Here is a 24,504-nt window from a genome sequence, read left to right as displayed (position 1 = left end):
AAAGCTATGCGGATGATTGATTTTGCCTTAGTGTATTCCTCTTCAGGATAGCAACAGCATCTTCATCCATTTGCCCTTTTGTTTGGGGGAGTCACCGGGGAAAGCCTTGGTAGCACGGTGAGCCAATCAATAAAAAGCAAACCTGCGGAGTCACGCCCCTTTTGACAAAATCCGTCCAATCAGCGGGCTCTATCGCCGTATGGGCGTCACCATCCCCCCACCCACCCTTTTGACACTGCCCTACCAAAGCTGTGTGGTTGAGCGAAGTGAATGACGTCTCTGCATTTGCGGGCCGCCGACGCAGGGCTGGGTTTCCATTTTCAGAGCGAGTTTCGGGGGGGATCGTCAACATGGAGCCGGAGATGGAGGACAAAACGTTGGAACTGATGGTAAGATTCGTTTTGTTATGGCATCCTGAACACCCGAAGTGATCAGTATGTCTCTTTATATTGGTGGAAGCGCCGAGGCTCGATTCGACGGCAGGAATGGGCTGAAGCGGCTTGTCGGGAGAGGTGGAGGAGAAAGGAGGGGGGACCAGAAAACAGAGGGAGGGCCTGAAATTATCGATACATTTCGCTAAGAATGCTCCGCATACTGGTCGGATTAATAACCGAGACCTTGACTTCAACATCTGGTAAATGTAAGTCATATGTTGTTTTGGATACAACTGGCAAACAGAGGGGAAATTAAAAGGTTGATGTCCAGTCGTCGGCCGAAGACAGCCGAGGATTCTCGGGGTAGCGTTCACTGCGGTGACGCTGCGCCACTTTAACTGGGCCCTGTCTGATACTTAGCCGTCCAGCTAACACAGGCTAGAAGGCGATGAAGCACGTAAATTTACGGGTATGTTATATTATGTAGTTTATGTTAAGGCAGCCTACATGATAACAGATGTGTTGAGCTGTCAAATGGATTCCTCGATACAACGGAATGCTGCTCAAATCCTTATATCGTGCTGGTTCTCTGTTTATATTTTCGAAGTGCGTAGAAGGAAGTGTATAGCTTTTTCATTCACATAGCGTTACCACGATTAGCGAGGTAGCAATTAGCTTAATAGCTAGCATGCTAAAAGTGCTAGGGGTACTTGACAGCCGTTACCGTACCAAAACAGTAAACTGGTCAGGTCGGTAAAAGCTCGTTTTATAACCAGAAACACGAACTGTCTATTTAACATGGCTTTCCTTTATTGACGTTTAGATTTGGTCAACAGGTAATCGTCTATTTGTGGAATGATTAGCTATCTTGAAAAGCTAGCCAGGCTAGGCTAACGTTAGCTCAGTAATAGCTAACATTAACATTACAGGGGTCAAAGTGGTCTCAAGGAAGACGCCAATTAAGACAAGGTATTGTTTTGTTAATGAACTTAAACGTGGATAGTTTCCATTCCTCTGGCAGGTATTTATTATAATTTTTGTATCACCGCATAGCTCTCAGTGTCTGTACCAAACAAATCAACTGTATTGTCATAAGTTACTCGCTATTGACATAGTTAGGTAGGCCTACAAAGTAAAATCTTCGATTGTACAGTAGATAAGATGGACCAGACGTGTCCTGTGTGACAGAACCGTGGCTGAGTGAAGAGTGTGTCTTACTTTTGCTAAAGCAAAGTGTCTACAATTATCATAGATGTTTATAGACCATAAATAATCATCCTTGAGAGGAATTAAATGTTAGTTTAGAGACAAATTAGTATTGGAGATAGCCACTAGATCAAACACTAACCAGACGTCAGGAAGGTGTTTAAAAAGTTATCAAATTTAAACCACAATTAAAATTACTGTGTAGACATAACAGTTAATACAAAGTAATAGCAACACTGCTTTCCAAATCTTTCTGTGATTGTTCAGGCTTTATTTTGGTCCCGAGATAAGATAAATAATAATAATAATAATAATAATAATGACTGAAAACAGAACTTTACCCAGGTGCTTACTCAGTTAAGAGATTAGAAAAGAAAAGATCAGAGAAGAGATTAATAGTTTTGACAAAGTATGGACAGCACATACTGTGTGTAGTCAATGGATTTAATGAATTTATACATCTTGATCACACACATTAAAATGGAGGGAAATATACATTTTTTGCAGGATTTGGGGACTGTAATCCTACAGGCCTACAAAAATGAAATTTGTCTGGGTTGTGTCTGTGTATTTATTTTGATTTTATTTTTGTCCCAGTGTTATTCACTAACCACTCATGAGAGTGGGGATGGCAGAACAGTGGGTGGGGTTTCTGTCAAAACCAGTGGCAATAATTGACAATTACTCCCATTGCCCCTCCCTCTCCTCTACCTATCCCCACCCAGTTCATGTCTAATAATGCTTCTGTGTGTATGTTTATCAGTCTGTATCTTGTGTGTGAAGGAGTGTGTGTTCCTGCGCTCACTGTGCCAATGTGTGTGTAGCTCTAATACTGGTTTTTCCCCTCACTATCCCCCACCTCCTCCCCTTCTTCTTCTCTCCTCACCTTTTGATGGTTACACACCCACCTCCTCTCAATTTCCAAACCAAACCTTTTTGTTTATTTGTTTATTTTTTCATTTTACCTTTATATTCTTAACACTTTTTACACACTCCGCCTGTCCTGTTCCTCACCAACTCCTCACCACTTCCATCCATCTATACATTCATTGATCCATCCATTCACTCACCTCCTTTGGTTTCCTCCTCCCAACTTCCCTCATCAACCTCCCTCCTCTTTTCCTTTACTTCCCATCTCTGGTCTCTCGCTCTTCCCTTTCTCTTCCTCCCTCACCCTGTCCACTTCGTTCTCCTCCTCCCTTCCTCCCTTCCTCTCTCTCTTTCACACAGTGCTCTGTGCCTCGCTCTCTCTGGCTGGGCTGCTCCTCGGTGGCTGAGAGTTTGTGTGCACTCAGGTGCCTGCAGAGCATCCCCTCCACCCGGGCTCACAACCAGGTTCTGCCTCTCTCCTCTTAATTCTGCTGCTCCTCCTCCTCTCCCTTCCCTTCCTCCCTCGCCATCTCCACACCCTTCACTTTTCTTCGCCCACTCCACATGACTCCTCATACCACCTTGGTGCAGACAGCACCCACTCACCCCCTCACCCTCCTACCTCCTCACCTTCCGTTGTCCTTTCCTCCCTGTTGGAAGCACACTGCTCTCAGGTTCTTCTCTGGTGCATCCTCAAACTCTCTCTGCTTGAAACAAAATTGTAGCTTTATAAACTGTAATTGACTTCCTTATAATCATGTCAAATCACAGTTCTTGCATCTAAATTAGGTCCCGGAAAACTTAAAGTCAAACAGTGATTATGCCATGTAATGAAAACTGAAGACTTTTACAATCAGTTTGAATACTAGACTGTTTCCTAAGAAATTTGGCGTGAGTGGAAGCAGGATGCAGGACGTACCAGAGAATAACCCCGCACTGAGGAGTAACATTTTCTCCCCTTCTACCTGGAGGTGTGAGGGCCGAGGTGGGGGGTCTTCCTTCAAGCTCTGAGAGGCTACATGCTTGCTTGCCTGCCTGCCTGGCCAAACCTGGTCTGTCTGTTTTTTATTTCTCCTTCCTCCTTCTCTCCTTCTGCTCTGCATGTTCATCAACACCAGCAAGCCCATTCTGGCTTCTTGTCCTGTCTGCTTTGGTCTTGGTACCTGACCGTTTGTTTGTTTGTTTGTGTGGTTGTGTTACTGCCAACCACTGATATGTTCTTTGTTGAATTTGCTCTCCACATGTAGCAGCATCTCCAAGTTAGATGGTTAATTACACCGAGCAAAACCTGGAATGGCTCTTGAGGGGGTTCTGGGTTTTACTTAGAAAATCCAGATTGTTAGTAATCCAGTGTCTAAGATAGACCCCAGGTTCAGCCCACCAATGGCAACTCTTCAACCTCTGGAGAAGCACTAACAGATAGGCTATGAAAATAAATATTCAGACAGGCCTCTATTTTAGCTTTTTCACCAGCAAAGCTGTTTTCAAAGAGTGTGACCTTGGCTCAGTCATCACCTACACTGATATGTGACAGCATTGACCCTCTCCCAGGTAGAAGGCTTTGCCTGTCCCATTTCCCCAAATTAGTTTGTGGTATCTGTGAACAGAAAATATACATTGTATAGAAAAAAAAAATTAGAATTGAAGTTGCAGATAATAGCAATTATACATTCGTCCTTTATTGGTGTTTTCCTATGTAGTGATGCTATGGCAAGGTTGTGCTGTTCCTGCTCATTTCCGGAGAGTTTGCAGTGTATCCTTTAAAGAATTTTCGTAGCTGGGTGTGTGTTTTACAGTGTGCAAACGTGTTGGTTTATAGTGGTCTCCAACATTAATAATTTGGTGTATCTTCAGTCAGAGCTAAAACTACAATGCTCCCTGTGAGGATTAGCAGGTCTACATGTTGGATTTTTTTATATATATGTAATGATAAATGTAAGGTTATGACATTGCTGCCAGACTGTTCATGACTCCCAAAGCAGTGTTTATGCTATAAAGAACCTGTTATGTGTTTATTATTAGATTTCATTCTTCGTTAAGTGTTTAGAGCCAGGCTAAATGGTCAGCCTCTCACTCCATTACTGTCAATAGGTGATTTGTGCCATAGCACTGTTGTTATTAAAATGACTCAAGGCTCTGTAGCTTGTTTGCAATGCATTTGTAAGAGACTTAAGACATGGTAGAAATGGGTGGGATCCGGTAACCTCTCAGTTTTCTTCTCTATCCTGTGTAAGACCACTATCTGACTTTAGTTTCATTACAGTCATGCCCGAGCTGCTGCCAGTGACATACCCAAGATGCTGCAGTTTAATTTCCTGTCCAGACTACTTAGCCCACATCACAGACAAGCAAGCAAATAGATTCCTTTTGTTGCAGTGCTTAGTTTTTTTTTTTTCACTCCATATGTGTGTGTATGCACGGGTGTTTGTGCGTGCACGCCTCAGAAGTCATGATGGTTCCCTTCCTTGGCTGTGTTTGTGGCACTCTCGTGTCCAGCGCTGTCCACACCGCTGCCCTGGCTCTCACAGTGCCTTTAACACAGATGCAAAGACAATAAAACGCTAACCCGCAACTTCTCTTTGTTTTGTTCTTTTGTTACAGAACACGTCAGGGATGGAGTCACAGAACCTCGTGGACGACCTGTCGCCAAAGAAGAACACAGTTCTCAAGGTGTGTGTGTGTGTGTGTGTGTGTGTGTGTGTGTGTGTGTGCTGTTGGTGTATACAGGCTTCAGTATCATTGAAAATATGAAAAACTACAATTTTAACAATGTTTGAAACAATTTCTCCAAGATTTACAGCCACTCAGCATTAGGAAGATATGTGATAAAGCTGACTCAGACATGCACAGTATATGTATTAGTTCATATATTTATATTTACTTTACTTTGGTCTTAAAGAGCTGCAGTGGGCCAAATCCTCACTGTACTATCATTCAACAACTTAACTGTTAATTTCTTCCCTACTGCGATTGCCGACAGCTATCTGCTCTGACCAACACTCTGTCTCTTGCTTGACCATGTGGTGCTACTCACTGAGCTATCGTTAAAGGAGCTACGCTACTCTCATCACACGAGTCATCATTTAAACCCGGTCATTATGTTTTTCTCCAATTAGAATGAATGTTCTTTTGCGTTTTGCTCATGTTGTTAGATGAATTGATGCCATTTCATCTATTAAGTAAAGAAGCCTGCCTGTGTCTCTCTGCGCATGACGTGTCTACTCCCACAACAACAGATCTAGGCAGAGCAAAGGGAAGTCTTGGAGAGTAGAGCAGACATAGGAACATTGCTCGCCTGGTTCGATTGGGCAGCTGACTGATTGTATTAACTAGCCCAGTGTTACTTTTTACTGGCCCCGGGCAATCGAGCAAACCTTATGGTTGGACCCTGCCTATTGTTGAGGGCTTTATCTGATTGGTCAGAGAGTTAACAGCATGGCAAGCATTAAACAAAATGGCGCCTACACACAGAAGGTAAATTATTGCCTTGCTACTACAATTTAAGTGCAGTATTACAGTGTTTCGTTATGACGATTTAAAGAAACAACTACATATTGTGCAGCCCTAATTCTCAGTATACTGTGACATCAGAATTGTATTTATTCAAGTAAAAACCTCACGCTGATGTTGACATTTATTTTAAAGCATTGTTTTTCCTATTCCCACACATACACCCACACCATCTCCAGCTTCGAGTGGTTTAACGAGCTTTAACCCTCAGCAATGAAAATTGATTTTTAACTTAGTCCATTGTGCAACATGAAGAGACTTCTGTCGATGTTGTTCACAGACTGTTATAAGGATGGAAAAAAAGATTTGGAAAGTAATTGAGGTGATATTGTTTTATTCTGTTGTTACAAGTAGATCTGAATTCAAGTGTTTTTTGTTTTTTTTTAATTTACAGCTTAGTAATGGTCCTGTTGTGGGGTCCCGCAAGCGTCCGTCAGAGGGTAACTACGAGAAGGAGAAGGAACACTGCATCGCCCTGTTTGACCAGTGGTCAGAGGCCGACCAGGTGGAGTTTGTCGAGCGCCTGATCTCCCGTATGTGCCACTACCAGCACGGCCACATCAACTCCTACCTCAAACCCATGCTGCAGAGGGACTTCATCACTGCGCTGCCAGGTACAAATACAGATAGAAATGCAACGTTTAGTAGCATTGACGCGTTGACTCCTCACTCTCAGGTTTTATGAAATTGGATTTGAATTATGTCCATGCATCCACTTTTGTGTGATTGATTTTCTTCATCTGATCTTCAAGGCATTTTTAATATTCGAACTAAATACCTATAAACATGGATAACAGTTAAAAATAATGAACCCTAGGCACCGATAAACTGACCAGATGAAATCCTATTCATTTTGCAACAAACACTCCACTCAGCCTTTTTCTTCCCCTCTTTAGCCCAAGGCTTGGATCACATAGCGGAGAACATCCTGTCTTTCCTGGATGCACGCTCGCTGTGCTCGGCAGAGCTGGTGTGTAAGGAGTGGCAGAGGGTCATCTCTGAGGGTATGCTGTGGAAGAAGCTCATTGAACGCATGGTCCGCACGGACCCGCTCTGGAAAGGCCTGTCTGAGAGACACCAGTGGTGAGAATAGACCTAGACCTACTACACTCACACACACATATAACAGGCTGGCTATTGTTCTTTTGTTTTACAATAAGATCTAAAACTGGCCAACACTCTGGCAGAAATTAAAAGGATGCCCTCTGAGGATAAAGTTAAACCACTTGTTTTTTAGTGTGCTTGTACGTCTTTTGTTTTTTTTGCCAGTAGATTTAGGACAAAAAGGAAAGGTAGAGAAGGAGGAAGTAAGTTTATACTCCTGTGCATACAAAGCAGCTGTCATTCTTATATTTGTCTTTCCCTAGGGAGAAATATCTGTTCAAGAACCGCACATCAGAAGTCCCACCCAACTCCTACTATCACTCCCTTTATCCCAAGATCATCCAAGACATAGAGGTAAGAGACAGTGAAATGGGTTTCAGTATAATGTGAACACTGTTTTCATTTACTTATTAATATAAAAATATTTTCTTTCCTTGTTAAAAATGCCACTTGCACAGAATTTATTATAGTGTGTCGAAAACCCTGGAAAGCATGAATGGGTTCATATCAGGGCTAGCACGACGCCAGATTTTCACTACATGGTTATCATGGCCAAAGTTCACAATTACAATATTATTATGATATCTGTATTTAAAAAACATTAAAATAATGCTATCAGTCATATTCATCTTTAACTTAGTTTACTGTATGTTGTGTCTTTTTTTGCAAATGAATGTTACTCAAAATACAAAACATGAGTATAGGGAGATGGAGAGAGAGTCTGTAATCACCACTGTACAAAAACGTACAAAAAGAGCAATCGCACTTAAGGGATAGTGACAAGGCAACCAGATGTAGTTGGGTAAGGGAGACAAAGCGAGAATGTTAGGAAGCAGAAATGGTTTGAGAGGCTCTGGATTATTTACATGATATTATCACATGTATATTATTAACACAATATCAGCATTTCACTTTTAAATATCACGGTTATCGTCAATACTGGTTTATTATGACACCCCTAGTTCATATGGACTCATTTGAACCACTTCCCATCTGGCTACATTACATCTTTAACTGTCCTCCTCTAATAATATTACATGACATGATATTTGCCTCCATCTTCTCTCTCTGTTCAGCTACATTGCTTCTCTTTCTCTTCTTGGTTGCCTGTTGTGTTCATCTTTCTCATTGTTTCTCCCTCCTTTCTCCAGACTATTGAGGCAAATTGGCGATGTGGCAGACACAACTTGCAGAGGATTCAGTGTCGCTCAGAAAATAGTAAAGGGGTCTACTGTCTCCAGTACGACGATGACAAGATCATCAGTGGCCTTAGGGACAATTCCATCAAGGTACGTGCGTGTAATCATAAAGGGCAGTCTGAGGTCTGTGATAGTGAATGAATTTGCCCACTTTATTATTTTTGCCAATGTGCCGGTCACATATTCTTTATATAACCTCTTAAGGATCTGTCTAGTCAACATATTAGCAGGGACTTTAGTGGACAAATTAGGAAAAGGGTGTTTGTTTATGAGGTATAATTTCCTTATGTTCTAATGCCAAATCTCTACTGTCATTGTTGTTTATGTGGACCTGGGACCTGTATATCACCTTTCTAGTCTTCAGACTACTCCAAGTGCTTTAACTAAATATCACATTCACCCATTGACAAACATATTCACACATGGGTGGCTGAGGCTACCATACAAGGTGCCACCTGCTACTCAGCTTGAACACACCCACACACCGATATAACAGCCACTGGGAGCAATTTAGGGTTCAGTATCTTGCTTAAGGATACTTCAACATGCGGACTGGAGGAGCCGGGGATCGAGCCACTGATCTTCCGATTGGTGGACGACCCACTGTAACTCCTGAGCCACAGTCGCCCATGATGGATGGTAGATGAACGGGCAATGCACCGACGGCTCGTGGACACAGAAACTCATTGACTAGGATTACAGCTGGTAGCACCTAGGGATGTGGCCAAAATCTTCAATCATGGTATATGTAATTTTATATCACAATAATGGTATACATCACAGTACAGTAGTTTGTATGTTGTATTTGTTTTCCTCTTTTATTTTATTTTTTGGAACCCTAATGCAAACAAAAAACACCTGCATCACATGAGACAACACTTTGAACAATTTAAAACAAAAGACACAAAACAGTAAAAGTAAAATTATTTTTTAAGCTTTTAAGGTTCCTGAGAACAGTCATTTAAAGTGTTTCAGGTTTCTGCGTTTACAACCTCACTCTCCTCCATGTCTGCCCAAATCATGTTGCAAGGCAGCTGGCGAGAATCACAAGATCACGCGAGAATCCAGCCCTGCCTGCCTGCCTGCCTGCCTGCCTGCCTGCGAGGACAGAGTCACAGAGAATGAAATGAGAGCCACGTCTTCTGAGTTGACTTAAAAAAATATAGCTCCTGACATCTGTGCTTGACGCATGCAGTGCACCTGCGCCTGCATGCCTAAAGATAACCTGATACTGTTGAGTTGTTTTGATGCAGGGGATGCTAGCCATATTTACTTGTTCCAAATTCCATTCTTAAATAATAATAGCATAAGTTGAGTTCCTTGGCCAAAGTCCCAGCTAAATTGACATTAGCATTAGCCTCTGATGGTTCCATTTACTTTCTGCTAAGATAATATTAGCAAGGCTAATACTGTCGTAACATAATAAAACAATTTGCTTTTGGATTAGTTTTGGAACCTGAGACAACTTCATGAGACAACAGTGTAGATAATGCAGCAAACACACACAAGAGGTTAAGTTTATACAGCAGTGTCATTATTACAAAATTGTGTGAGTAAATGCAAGATGGGAGCCAGTGTTTACGATAATTAATTTTTTTTAAGTTCCTTGAACTGATGTTCTCTTAACATTACTTTTGTAGCAGTAAGATTACATTAATTATGGGATGAGTTTCCCCTTAAATCTTCATGCTAAGATAAACTGCAAATCCACATTTTAAAGCTGATCTTGCACACCCCTGGACATCCTTTGGGGGTTAGCATCTTTGTCACCTAAACCAAAACAAACGCACCGGTCAAAACACTGAATAAAGGATTTTCGTTTAAAAAAAACATCAGTATTTTCCCACCAGTGCCTGCTGCAGAGGGGCTTAGAACTATGGCGGCTGATGCATAAACTTTAATGGCCCTATCCAGAGCCAGTATTTGGTGTGTCCATTCTGGGCTACTCTAAAAACATGGCGGTGCAACATGGCAATCCCTGTAAATGGGAAACTGCTGTTTATGTGTATTTAAACGGCTAATTCTAGGGTCGTAAAAACACAGTATGTTTTATTTTCAGGTGATTGTACATAAAAGAAAACATACTTACCATATTATATTCCATTTCTGCTAAAATATCCCCCTAAAATCTACACACTGAACCCGTCCTGAACCTGAACCTGAACCTGTAAGTGGCAACTGCAAAGCCCCTTTTCCCTTTCAAAATTTTTTATTTCTGTTGTCATGTTTTAAATGTCATAGCTGTGAAGGCTGGAATATCACTACACCCCTACTGGTAACACTTAAACATCAGTAACAGTATATATATTGGACTTTTACATGGTTGGAAGAAGGTTGGTTAGAAGCTTAAGTCCCATCACTTTGTTTCCTGTTGCCCCTGCTGTCCCAAAGCACCAGCAGCCAGAGTGTTGGCTCTGAGAAACACATGCATGCTGTGTGTGGTTGTTTTCTTCCTACCTGGGTTTGTGTAGTTATGAATTGAATCTTTTCTTCCGGCTCAGTATGGCTTATCATCTTATTGTCTATGGCGCTGAGCTAACCCAGCAGACACTGAGACAGAACACAAGTGAATTATAGGATAAAAGAGCTCAGCTCCAGAACCGTTGTGTGTTCCACTTATCTGTCTGGCCTGGGAGAAGAGGAAAAGATGATGAAGAGAAGGGGAGGATGGAGGGAGGAGAAGAGTGGATTTGTCTTCTTATTGTTCTGGAGGAGGCTGAGCTTGAAAGGGCTCTTACGTACACACTCAGAGCTCAGCACAGCAGTGGGGAAATGGGGCATGAACACTGCTGTGAGAATAGGCCATTCTTAGCATGACCCAAATCTGCAACCTTTTCACAACCACTTATTATTCTTTTTTCTCTTTGTCCTCCTCTATCTCCCTCTGCTTCTTCATCCTCTTCCTACTCCTGTGCTTTCTCCTGATAGATCTGGGATAAGCAGTCTCTGGAATGTCTGAAGATACTGACCGGTCACACAGGCTCAGTGTTGTGTCTGCAGTATGATGAGAGAGTCATCGTCACCGGGTCTTCTGATTCAACTGTCAGGTACGACACACATCTTGTCACAGAAAGAACACACTGTGTTTTGGAGTACGACCAGCAAGTAGTAACACTTCTGCTGAGTGTTAATCAGACTGGACGTTTTGATGAGTTGCAGGGATTTACTGCTCCACTATGCTCGGATCAAATGCCAGTTTTTTTATCTTAAGTTCCCAACCTATTTTCAGTTTGAACATAATGTACCTCCTTGGTTAAATTTGGCAACATGAGACAAAAAGTAGATGGGCATTTAGCTACTTTATTTATGAAACTAAAATTGCACTACTATGCTAAAGTCTGCATGACACGCTCAGAGTTTACATTAGCTGGTATATGCTGGCTTTTGGACGATATCATGTGTAGTTGTCCAACAGATTAAAACATCAAGGGCCAAAATGTTTGGTACCAAATAATTAAATTCATTAACAGCATATTAAATAGCCTACTATTGTGTCCCCTATAAGATGTGTTGCGAAGACAAAACAGATTTTTGGATATTAATTACCAAAGTATCTATTTATCCACGAAGCCATACAGAGTGCGTCCTTGCCTCTAAAGAGCATACGCCACATCCATGGCGTTTATGGCCTTCCTCAGCATGCTCGGTATAGCTGGGTGATGGCATCACAGATTATGTTCTCCATGAAGACCTCCAACACACCACGGGTCCCCTGCTAGAGCAGACCATGGATACGCTTCACTCCAGCACGGTGAGACACACAGTAGCAGGCTAGGTGGTTCACACCAGAGCATGTGAGCGGAGCAGGAGGATTTTGTGTTGAGCGAGGAGTGGCTATTTTTTTAAAAGGTGGAGCGGAGCCTTATCTCTCGCTCCAATTTCACTCCGGTCGCTCATGCCCCACCCAGAATGCATCTTTGCACCTGTGCACACCCACACTATTTTCTTTCAAAACTATGGAGTTTACTGTGTACTTCAGAAAAGAAACTGAGAAGAGAAGCAGTGGTACCTTGGAGAACGGTCCCTAACTGCGGGGAGAGGCGAGAGGGCTTCGGAGGTCGGCCGCTTAACCTGGTCCGTCTCCTCTACACTTTGACTTATTTCCACCCTGCCAGCGGTACCGTGTAGAACGGTCCCTAATTGTGGGGAGAGGGCTTCCCCGGAGAATCTACCAAGCTCATGTTTTATTGGTGCCATAGCATTGTTCCGACCTCTCATTAGTCCGACGTCCCGTTGTTCCGATATGTGATTATTTCTGTATTTGTGTACCATAGAGGATCAGCAACGCAACAAAAGTAGGCTACTGGTCGAGATACAAGTGTCATAGAGAGGAGAGAATGAAACACCATAACCTCCTGTTATTAACTCTGGGATCCGGGTTGTGTGGGGAGCTCTCCGTGGTGCTGAACGGCTCCCGGTGGGCGTATTTCTGCCTTGATGGTGCGCCGCGACCGTCTCTGGGTCAGCTGGGAAAGGCTTGAGGCGGAACAGGCTCACGGCTTATGTGTTTGTCACTTTCTTTTTCATTTTAACCCACACCATGATCTTTTCCTGACCCTAACCAAGTGGTTTTTGTGCCTAAACCTAACCAGACCTTAACCACAGGGCATCGTCATGATTTCGGAACAACAGGACTTCGGAACAATGGGTTTAATATGGTTGGAACAATGGGATGTCGGACCGATGGGCTGTCGGAAAAATGGGCAGACCCCGTTTTATTTGTGAATAGAAGATTACAGGTTAGGGTAGTACGACGCAGTTTTTTTTTTTTTTAGCGGAGTGGTGAGCGAGTGGAGCGGGATAAAATTTATGATGGAGCGGAGCGAAGAATGCGCAGAACCGAGCGGAGCGGACGAGCGGCGCAAAGTGACAGGTCAGCGAGCGAGGAGCGGAAATTTTCACCTGCTCCGCTCCCCTCACATGCTCTGGTTCACACTGAACGTGGAAGCAACACAAAGCACATCGATTTTTCTGTGGACTGCTGCCCACTTCCCTTCGATGCCCTCGTTGAGCAATGGGGCTGTTCACACTGGGCATGCAATGGCCGGTTGCAATCTGCAGCATAGTTTTGGCGTCTGGACTGTTTTCTGAAATCCGCGTGCGAATTTGGCAGGAAACATGCTGATGATCTCTTGTGAACGATATTAAAAATATATTAAATATGATTTAAATGATCTGATGAATGATAAATGATCAAATATGCGCTCCATGCCTCCACATATTAGTCAGTTGTGTCTAAATAGAACGAACAAGACAAGCAGACGGACACGCACGCACAGGCACACACAGAGACACGTAGGCAGACAAAGACAGAGCTCTACATGTGATTCAAACAGAGCAGAATCCCTCTGTTGTTAATGGCCAGGCAGCTACATGACAGCTGACATATTAGGGTGCTTATGCTGCCATTGTGAGCATGGTGGTGATGCTTGGCACATCAAGTCCTTTTCCACATTTGCCTCTGCCACTAAACCTCTGATTAGTCACTGTTCAATACACCGCTTCTTTTTTCAGCTTATTTTCAAGTTATGAAACAAGTGTGTTTCTGCAGCACACCTTCTCAAACTGAAAGGAATACTTCACAGTGGAGGTTAGATTAATGATAATTCATATATATCAATAACAAATAAACTGCTTACTTAAAGATCCAGTGTATAGGGTTTAGCAGTATGTAGCGGTGAGGTTGCAGACCTGAAACTTCTCTCGTGTGCCAAGCATGTAGGAGAACTACAGTGGCCAACGCAACAACACAAATGGCCTTATTAGAGCCAGTGTTTGGTTTGTCCGTTCTGGGCTACTGTAGAACATCATGGTAGGCACTGTGGAAGATGACCTGCTCTGTTTGCAGATGAAAACGGCTCATTCTAAGGTAACTAAAACGCAGCAATTCTTTCTTTAAAGTTATAATAAACTAATGAAAATCATTTCTGCCAGTAGATGCCCCTAAATTCTACAAACTCTATCTTTGTAACTTTGTAAAAAGATGTAGTCAAAGCTGCATTCCTGCTCTTAGGCTACAATCAGACTGCGGGCAAATCAGATTTGTTTCTCAAATCAGATCTTACAGATGGTCCGCACTGTTAATCAGATTGGATTTGTGTTTATTGTTTATTTGGATCCCCATTAGTTGTAACCAAGGCAACAGCTACTCTTCCTAGGGTCCATGTTAGAACATAATCTTTACAAATGCTTTCGCATACATAAATACTCCAACCTTGGCCATTGCTAACAAATTAATATACTTTCTAAAAAGCAATTACAGTGAAAAAAAGAACCAATAAGGAGTATCGATAATAGTAGTAGTATCGATAAATTCTTAACAACACCCATTCCTGCTGATGATGTGGCTTTCCAAAGCAGCGTGCGCTCCAAACGGTCATGCACAAATTGAGATCAGAACTCCTCCATCGCATGAGACAAACTCCTCTATAATGCTCTGCTAGCAGCAGCATGACTTCTGCTCAGCACTTTGTCAGTCTGGATTTGACTTTGTTGTTGTTTTTCGTGTTGCAAGTGACGCAAAAGACACTTTGAAATCAGATTTGAGCAGCTAAAGCGGATGGACTGAGACACATCTGTAGAAGTCCAGTTGGAATCAAATGTGGTTTGGATTTAATGTGTGTTCTTTGCTGTCCAGACTTCCTTGAATCAATCTGGATGAATCTGTCTATGTCAAAAAACGAAGTTGGCAGTCTGAACGAGGCCTTAGTGATTAGACTGACTGATTTGTAAAGTAGCTCAAATCTTTCACCTTAATCTACTTAATTCCTTCACTACATCTCAAGGTCAAAGACAAAGGAGAAAAATCTGGCTCCATCTTTCTGTTATTTAAAGACATTCATGTCAACAAATGAACAAAGAAGCGGCTCCTGAAGTAGGCTTAAATTCAGTCAAAGTGTTCATTCAAAATGAAGTGCATCTGTAGAATATAATAAGTAGTTCATACACAGAGCAACATCTATAAAACTACATACTGTACTGTTTATAAGATGAGATGACATATTTTGTTATCACCTGAAACTGTTGTTGTTGTGCTTAATTGCTTTAAAGGCTGCCACAATCCTGATGCAAAATATTTCATGTAAAATACACCTCTGCTGTAAAGTTAACTGCAGATGATTCAAGCAAAGTAAAAAACAGAAAAATAAATTTTGACATCAGTTAATTTGATTTTTAAATGTATATTCCTAACCATAGTGCACCACAGTGTTCAAAATACAGTATTCTTGCTGTTGACGCACTATGTGTCATCTCACATACTGTATGCTTATAGTCCACTTTGTACCCAGTCGTGACAAACACACCAACTGCTGCCCATAGTTTACGATGAGTTCCCACCCAACCTGCAGCTGCTCTCACAATCTGGCAGGGAATACATAGATGTTGACGTTTATTATTTCATAATGAGTTAGATTTACTATCATTACCAGAGATAGTGTGATGTGTTTTATTGCGGATATTTAAAGACCTGGCGTGTGTGTGTATGTTGACACTTGCTTGGCTACTGCACACAGAAGCTCAACATTAATTCTCTTATTACTTCACACTTCAGCCGTACTCGCTGGGCGGTATCCAAGGAAAATGTGACTTCACTTCCTTAGCAACAGCTTGACAGGCACTTTGTTTGTAGGTTCGGTTGTCAGCTTTTTCCAGTGTGTTCTGCATTTGACTCTCAATGCCCAGCGGTGCAGTTCAGTAACATGTTCTTCGCAGCCGCCCCTCTGTGTGAGTGTGCGTGTGTGTGTGCAGTTTATACAGTATGTGTGAACTCTCCGTTGCTCTCCATTGTAAAACTAATAAACATAATTCTCTCTCCTGTCTCCATTGTTTTCCTTTTTCCTTCACTCCCATTACATTTCTTTTCCACTCTCCGTCTTCAACCTTCTTTTCTTTCATTTTGACCACTCTCCCCGCTGCCCTCGTCTCGTTTTTCTTTCCTACTCACCCCTTCCTCCTATCATTTTCCACTTTTCTCACCCCTTTGTCATTTCTTCCCTCTTTGTCTCACACCCCTCCCCTCCCATTCCACATCCCCATTTTCCCTTCCTGCCTTTTCTTTTCCTCTGCCTGACACCTTTGCCCTCATCTTTCGGCCAATCTGTCATTTCTCCCCACTTCTGTTTTCTCTCCCTCCATCCCTCTCCTTCTACCGCTCACCCTCTGCAGGGTGTGGGAGGTGACGACGGGTGAGGTACTGAACACACTGATCCATCACAACGAGGCAGTTCTTCACCTGCGCTTTGCCAACGGCCTGATGGTCACCTGCTCCAAGGACCGTTCAATCGCCGTCTGGGACATGGCCTCTCCTACTGACATCAGCCTACGTCGTGTCCTCGTGGGACACAGGGCTGCTGTCAACGTGGTCGATTTTGACGACAAATATATTGTGTCCGCCTCAGGGGACCGCACCATCAAGGTAACAGGAGCTGAGGAGGTGGATTCTAGAGAAACATTTTTCTGATAGTGGCTGCAGGGTATGTTATGTTATTTGTCTGTTAAAGTCTGGAGCACACAGAGATTTTGTTTCCTGTTCCCACAGTTTTGTATGATTAGACCTCATAATTCAGTCTGTTCAGCTGAGATACTTACAGTGTAACTAGAAATACCAAATTTGTTCTGTAGTTTCAAACCCACCAAGTGAGTTTCAGAGTGGATGTTGAAAGGCTGTACACATCTAAATAAACCCAGGCCACTGTTTCACAAAGTGTTTTGTGCTGCTCTCTGCAGGTATGGAGCACCAGCACCTGTGAGTTTGTGCGCACTCTTAATGGTCATAAGAGGGGCATCGCCTGTCTACAGTACAGAGACCGTCTGGTGGTCAGCGGCTCGTCTGACAACACAATCCGGTACGTGTGTGAGATTAAACATATGCATGTATGTGTTACACAGACTGACGATGAATTTAAAATACAAGGACGACCAGTCGGTCAGAAAGTCTTAATTTAATCAAATGTCATTGTTTAAAATAATATCACAGTATCAAGGGTGTATTTTGCTTCGTGTTTACTAAGACTTCTCTTTCTCCAGGTTATGGGACATAGAGTGTGGAGCATGTTTGCGAGTGCTTGAAGGTCATGAGGAGCTGGTGCGTTGCATTCGCTTTGACAACAAAAGGATTGTCAGCGGCGCCTACGATGGGTTAGTCTCACTCACTCACTCACACACACACACACACACACACACACAGCTTTGTGCACAGAGACGCATTTTGTTTCTGACGACATGTCATCTCATGTTTCTCTCTGCAGGAAGATCAAGGTGTGGGACCTGCAGGCAGCCCTGGACCCACGAGCCCCCGCCAGCACATTATGTCTGCGCACTCTAGTGGTGAGTGTCATTTCATTTAGCTTGTTGCAACATGGCTGACTGACGGAGAAAAGGAACAGGTCTCTTAAACTGCAGCTCCTTTAAAGCACTTTAGCTGTTGCCTTAAAAGATCTCAGTTATACAGGATTAAAAAATAAAACTTCTCTGAAAATACCATGTGATTTTGTTTTTCACATTTGTTGTAAAACTGTTAAGAGAGCTGGAGATTTAAGTTTATTATCATTGGTTGTGTTGCTATTTGATTCTTTGCGTAATACTGAGAGGCTTTCCAGTATTCAGTCTTCCCTCACTGATCTAAATGAAGTGGACAAAACATTCAGAACACCTCTGTTGTATTTGTGATGTCTTGGATGTGGATGTGGTGCTGCCAGCTGGCCTCAACATTGAGAGTTTGCTTCTGATATCATACAATCTTTAATGTTCGGTCGGTTAACTTGCAACCGATGCATTTCATGGATGACATCACAAACGTCCATGTTTTTCTTACAGTCTGTGGTCTGCCTGTGTGCACAGCATGTTAACATAACCTCTTTATTTATCATGTTTTCAGGAGCACTCTGGCCGCGTGTTCCGCCTCCAGTTTGATGAGTTTCAGATCATCAGCAGTTCTCACGACGACACCATTCTGATCTGGGACTTCCTGAACGTCTCGACCAACGGCCAGTCAGAGGGACGATCTCCCTCCCGCACCTACACTTACATTTCTAGATAGCAGGTACAACGACACACACACATTCACACTTAGCTGATCTGACCTTTTTGTAAAACTGTTGCGTATGAGGTTGTGTATGTGTTAGGGCTGTACTGAATAATTAAAAGCTTTGAAGCTTCATTGGTAATGTTTATCTGAATTCTAAATCAACTTTCCAATGCTGCACAGCATTTTTCTGCTCTTTTTCATATCTGTTTATTCTGTTTACACCAAATATTTCTGCACAGTTGCAGAGAAAGATTAATCTATGTCAGTGGTTCCCAACTGGTGCAGCCACAGGGTCCAGATTTCTCCTTAGTCATTAGTTCAAGTTCCAGACAGTTTAATATAATGAGCGGCTCACACTCAGTTTGTCGTCGAGCTAGTTTGCTGTCTCTCTTAAGTGGCTGTTTGGTATTCACTCGCTCTACTGTAGAAAACTTCAAAATAAAGCTCTGTGCTGGGAGTTATCTGTACTTAAAAATAAAGTGTGTGTTTTTACAAAGTTGACATGTTCACAGGTCTTTTGTGGTTCATTTAGAATGGACCCACGACCCACCAGTTGGAAACCACTGGACTACGCTGTTGTTATTAGCATTATACTTACTTGCAGAATTAGATTCCAGTGGTGGCTGCGTAGGATTTTGGAAGTCCAAAAGTCAAGATTTAGAAAAAGAAGGGATATTTGTTTTAATTTCCAAAATTCACAGCATGTTTTTATCTAACAAAATGCTCTGTTTTAGACTGTAGTTTTTTTTTTGCGTTTAGCCTCTAAAATCAACACTTTGCCTACATTTAGAAAAGCAGTTTGCTCTCTGTTTACCACACACAAAGGTAGACACCCAGCTGTATTGGGGGGGGGGGTGTCTAGCAGAATCTCAGCACTATAAATTACATTTAATAGTAATAGGAAGCAGATTTAATAAAAAAAAAAAAGATAAATTATTCAAATGAAGGATTTTGTTAGATTTGAAAGTCTTAATAGAAGATTTGAATGTTAAACAGATGACGCTGGTGCAGCCTCATTATTTGTGCATGGTTAGAGAACCGTGTTCAGTCAGTATGTTTTACACTTTCTGAGACACCCTTGTGTGATTACAGACTCCTTGCTACCCCCCCAGGTGGCGCCATCCACTGCATCCTTTCTTGGAGGAGCCCAGGGCTGATTGGCTGATGGGTGCGTCCATCATGGAAAGGAGCCCATCTCTTCTCCTTCCTCCTCGTCATCTCTCTGTCCACCTCCCGCCCCGCCACCTCCACCTCCCTGCCCGTTCTGACAGACTCTTGAGCTTGGGCCCATTGCCTGCCAGTACCGTGACATGCACACACACATACAGACACACACACACACACACACACACACACACACACACACACACAGGTCAACACTGATGAGGATTCCCGACTACAGAACCGATGCAACTCTCCCAAGAAGTTCACCTTCTACTACTAATTTATGTTTTGTAAAGTACACTAATGACAGTATTAACTTAGACCTTATATAAGTCACAGGCTCCCTTTTGTCCCCTTGATACAAACTTAAAGCAGCTTCTGCTCCTCAGTTTTCAGCGCCTGCCAAAACAGGTTTCCACAGATATGGAATCGCTTATAGATATATATTTATATATATTACACACACATACACACACAAACACACACACACAGTGACACAGTTGGACAGAGGATGACCGGAGCTGTGATGCGGGAGACAGAGACTCTTTACTCAGCTCTAGGAAAGGAGGGAAGGATGGGAGATGGAGGGAGTGAATGAGGGAGAAATGTGTCGGGGGATGACTCCCCCGCTCCCTCTCACTCCCTCACACTCCTCCCTGTCTCTCGCTCTCTCTCCACCCCCCCTTCCCCCCCTCTAACCCCCAGAGATGCACACTCGCTTGGAACATGGGGGCGCGCACACACTCAAGTTTGCGTGAGTGTGTGTTTGTGTATGTGGACTTGTGAAACGACAGAGCAGAAGCGTCAAACAGACAGACATGCATGTGAGGTTGCCGTGGATACAGCATCCCGGTACACCTCTGCTTTTATTTCTCTTTAACTCTTACTTTCTTACTGTTTTTTATTACTGTTATTTTCTCATTTTATTTGAGTATTTTGGTTCTTAGTACAAAAATCATACTAAGCGTAGTCCTCTTTCTACTCCCCCTCCCCTCCTCCTCTCTATCTCTTACTGTCTTCTCCTCATTCTTTCTTCTAACTTCCACCCTTGTTCATCTGTCCCTTTCACTCCATCTTTCTCTCCCCCATCATCTACGTGCTTGCTTTGGTTATGAGAGAAGCTGGAACTCAAGAGCTCAAATTTAGCTGTAAACGGAGTTGTCTTGTCAAAAATTGTGTTGTATATTAAAAATGATTTTTTAAAGAAGAAAATGACCTTATTGTGAATAAAGTACTTGACAGTGGTGGAGTGTTGAGCCAACTGTAACATGAATGAGTGTCTAATTGTCTGTCTGTTCTTGTCTGTGTGTGCATGTGTGGGTGGATTTGTGCTGTGCTGCCTCTATCTGACGGGTAGATACAATTCAGCGGGCCGCCACTCTGTTCCCTCGGTGCTTCAGTAACAACAGAAGAATCGCTGGCTGTCTGTCCCGCAGACAAAGAATGTAGATATGAATTTGTAATGCGTGAAATTCCTGGTTGTTCACAAAAAAGACTTAATACCTCAAGATCCAGTTACTAGATTTTCTCTCTGGAGACAACAGCATCTTGAGGTCTTCCTCAGTTGACAAGACTCAAAAGTCAACAACTCAACTGAGCAAACTTGGTCTGAAAGCTCAGTGAATCAACTGGTAGACTGGACCTTTAGTATATTATTCAATCTTTGGTTTAACTGTTTCCAAGGTCAAGATATACGCTCATGCTCCACTTAAAACTGTGTGCGTTTACCTGCACAATCGTGTCCCAGTTACGAGTCTTATCCTGGTTTTTGATCTTATTCTGGTTTCACTGATTTAGAACTGAGATCGAGCCAATAGTGACTGAGACAGCTGTTTACATCTGATTCTGTGTGCATGTACTATGTCAGCAGTGCGCACATAGACTACATTTTGTTCTCATTTCATGTAGCCTTATTGTTTTATCCTGGGATTTTAAAAAATTGTTGAATTGTAATCCATGTTAATTTGAAGATTTTTTTTTTACTTAGTTGCTGATGAATACTTTATTTTAATCATATCTATGTAAATATTTGTTCAAGCTTAATGTTGCCTTACACATAAAAGAGTGATATCAGTCACCTTCACATAGTGAGGTGTACAGCTTATTAATTAAACACTGGTATTGGCTCGCTGTTCAGTATCGGTTGATACGTAGAGCCCAGGTGCTGACACCAGGGCTGAAAACATTAGATCGTGCGTCTCTATCTTATTCAGGATTTGTTTACATGTGAAACCTGCTGATTCATATCCCTGTGTATACAGATTGTAACGGTATCCAGGTTTCTGATAATCTGTGTGTAGCTTTATTTTGATTTCCCACCATCTCAGCCACCATGTTGTTTACTAACACACACTATCAGAGATCTCCAGGTAGCAGATCCAGGTTTCTTCAAACCAGGACGATGTTTACAGCAGCACAGCACAACCAGGATACTCCAAAAATGTGATCTTAACAAAGACTCTAGTGCACAAATTTCTGATTTCAGACTGCAACAATGTTTGTAAAGAACTTCTTGAATGTGATGTCAAAGGTTCAGAGCTTTAGATTTTCTAAATAGGACTCAATACAGAAACCTGCTGTAGCTGCAGTGAAATGTAAATGATTGTGGGTGAGGAGTACATGTCAGCATCTTTTATATCTGGATAGCAGCACTTAGGTCGGTAGTTTTAAATCACCTGTTTGTCCCATCACATTCTACAAACAGTAGTGGACACACCTGCTCTTGAAAATACATTTGCAACAGACAAAATATGTGGGCACAGATGAAACAAAGCTGACCTCAGTGTTGTTACACATTGACCTGTAGTTACTGGTAATTTACTTTGCACACATTTGACCAGAGAAGCCAAAGAATCCTGTATGCTGTGAATCATTTTATGTGTTACAGATTAATTTGATTCTGCACACCTGTCAGTCAGATTTTCCAGTTTACTTTCATTATTGTTACTTTTTTTTTTTTTTTTTGCAATTTGGACTTGAAGTCATTTAACGAGAAACAAATGTTGGTCTCACTGTGTTGTGTGATTGTCAGTGTGTTTAGGATGGCCACCAGGTGGGAGTATAAATTCAGCTATCTGCCTCAGTGTGATGTGTTTATGAGACCTGAGCTCTGAATGCTTGGTAGCCAAGTTTGGAGTCTAAACAACCTGTTACAGTAGATCACATACTCAGTCTTGTAAACACTGTAAGTGTGAAGGAGGAATGTGTGTTTCAGATGCTATAAGTGGTGCCTTTTCAGCACAGACCTGGCCAGTGTTGCAGAGCTCTATGATGCATCTGTCTGCTTATTGTACAGTGTGCATTCTCTGAACTCTGAGGAGGGGAGTTGGTTTTTCTGAATTTCTGGGTTCAGTTTAGTAGAATGTTTGAAATACTGGGAATAAGTTATGTGGGATGGATTTGTGCTTGGTGGAGCACCATTAGTATATGATGTGTGTATGAGTTGGATATGGGTGTGTGTGCTTCCTCTGGGTCTGTGGGATTTTGGCCCATAATTCCTGCAGCTCTCAGGTCACAGCTCCGTTCTCACGCACATATTTGGCATTCCTTCCCCGACATGATTACCATACACCTTCCACTCTGGGTTTGGCTACGCGGAATATTTCCATCATTCCCGAGTGGAACTGGAGCAACGTTCCAGAAATGAACAACTCACCCCACCACCCCCCAACTCGCTCTTCTTTATCCCACCCCCACACCCCGTTTCCCTCCCACCCCACTGTCTCCCCCCCTTATACCACCCCCCTCCAGCACAGATTCCTGCTGCCTTGCAATAGGAATCCTCTGGTACAACCCTTTTTTCCCCCTGAGTCAGCTGTTTGTGTCTGCCGGCATGATTGGGTCATTTGGCAGCGACATCTCTTCAGTGACCTCCTGCTAAGATGGGGAAGGAAGGGGAGGGATGGGGGGATAAGAGCAGGATAGATGAGAGAAGAAGCAGCTATGAAACTCTATCTCACTACTGCATGTTTCCCTTCCACTGTTCTGTCTGATCCCTCATGCTCCATATTCATGGCAAAACTTCATAATGTGGAGGTCACTGTTGACTTTTGCAGAACAGTACATGTTCAGCAGTTTCAAAGGGTCCCTGAGTGAGACTGGTCCTGATCTTGGGTTTGTATTTTTTTAAGCAAGTTGAGTTTCAAGCTTCAGGGACTACTTCAACCCATTCTGAAAAGACTGTGACAACTATAAAATCCATTTGACTGCAGCCTGTGCATCTTTGCACCTTGTCTCTATTGGAAATCTGCTGGTGAGATGTTAATACGGTAAAGTAGTTGGGGAACTTGATGAATTGGCATGATGAACATGACAGGCTGCTGGTGGCCCTTGATACTTGCTTGGAGTTTATTAGGTATACAGTTTTCCAATAATGGTGAAGCCAGCTAGGGCTGCAACTAAGTAAATTTGAGTAGCACTTACCCTTTTCTTATGTATAAAATGCCAAATGAAAAAATTAATAATAAATCAGAATAGTGAATAATGTCTATTAGGAGTAGCATATATGGATACATAAAATATAGAAATAATAAAACTCAATCAACTCAAAAAGTATAGTATGTTGTAAAAATTGTAGAAATAAGTAAAAGCAGGTATCAATGAATAGTATATGATAAAAACATATAAAAAGGCATAGTACTGTATGTCATAAATAGTCATACTATAGCATGTCCCAGAAAAGTTAATAGTATAGTATGTCGTAAAAAATATAAATATAAATTTGTATATGAGGTCATCAAAATGTGATGAAAAAGTCATAGTAGAGTATGTCGTCAAAATGCGTGAAAAAAAAGTCATACTGTAGTATGTCATGAAAATGCGATTAAAAAAGTCATAGTATATTATGTCAAAATTTTGATCAAAAAATATAGTATAGTATGTCATCAGAAGGCTAGTATATCATAAAAATATGATTGAAAAAAGTCATAGTATAGTGTGCCATAAAAATGCTATAAAAAATCATTCTATAGTATGTCACAAAATTGTGATGAAAAAACATAGTATAGTATGTCATCAACATTTTGATCAAAAAGTTATAGTATATCATAAT

The 24,504-nt window shown here is 42.1% G+C and overlaps 1 protein-coding gene across 4 annotated transcripts; it reads left to right on the top strand.

Annotated features, from left to right (window-relative positions):
* Positions 1 to 237: 237 nt before the first annotated feature.
* fbxw11a (F-box and WD repeat domain containing 11a) lies at positions 238 to 20,727 on the top strand. Of its 4 annotated transcripts, none has more exons than XM_049585690.1 (13): positions 238 to 389; positions 5,052 to 5,120; positions 6,355 to 6,574; positions 6,857 to 7,043; positions 7,328 to 7,418; positions 8,216 to 8,353; positions 11,192 to 11,310; positions 16,430 to 16,679; positions 16,991 to 17,109; positions 17,291 to 17,401; positions 17,512 to 17,590; positions 18,141 to 18,305; positions 19,403 to 20,727. In XM_049585690.1, exons 1-12 carry the CDS (start codon positions 351 to 353, stop codon positions 18,300 to 18,302), a joined length of 1,584 nt encoding a protein of 527 aa, XP_049441647.1. In that variant the 5' UTR covers positions 238 to 350; the 3' UTR covers positions 18,303 to 18,305; positions 19,403 to 20,727. The 4 variants fall into 4 exon arrangements, with proteins under 4 accessions (XP_049441647.1, XP_049441648.1, XP_049441650.1 ...); XM_049585691.1 differs by having other exon boundaries at positions 19,383 to 20,727; XM_049585693.1 differs by lacking the exon at positions 238 to 389 and adding an exon at positions 566 to 640.
* Positions 20,728 to 24,504: the final 3,777 nt, after the last annotated feature.

This window comes from Epinephelus fuscoguttatus, linkage group LG9 (assembly GCF_011397635.1).
Source record: "Epinephelus fuscoguttatus linkage group LG9, E.fuscoguttatus.final_Chr_v1".
NCBI classification, from domain to species: domain Eukaryota; kingdom Metazoa; phylum Chordata; class Actinopteri; order Perciformes; family Serranidae; genus Epinephelus; species Epinephelus fuscoguttatus.
This window is presented reverse-complemented; position numbering and strand designations above follow the sequence as displayed.

Coding starts and splice junctions, on each gene's coding strand:
- fbxw11a (XM_049585690.1), top strand. CDS start 351: ATGGAGCCGGAGATGGAGGACAAAACGTTGGAACTGATG. Junction 390..5,051: donor ACAAAACGTTGGAACTGATG/GTAAGATTCGTT, acceptor CTTTTGTTACAG/AACACGTCAGGGATGGAGTC. Junction 16,680..16,990: donor CAGGGGACCGCACCATCAAG/GTAACAGGAGCT, acceptor TGCTCTCTGCAG/GTATGGAGCACCAGCACCTG.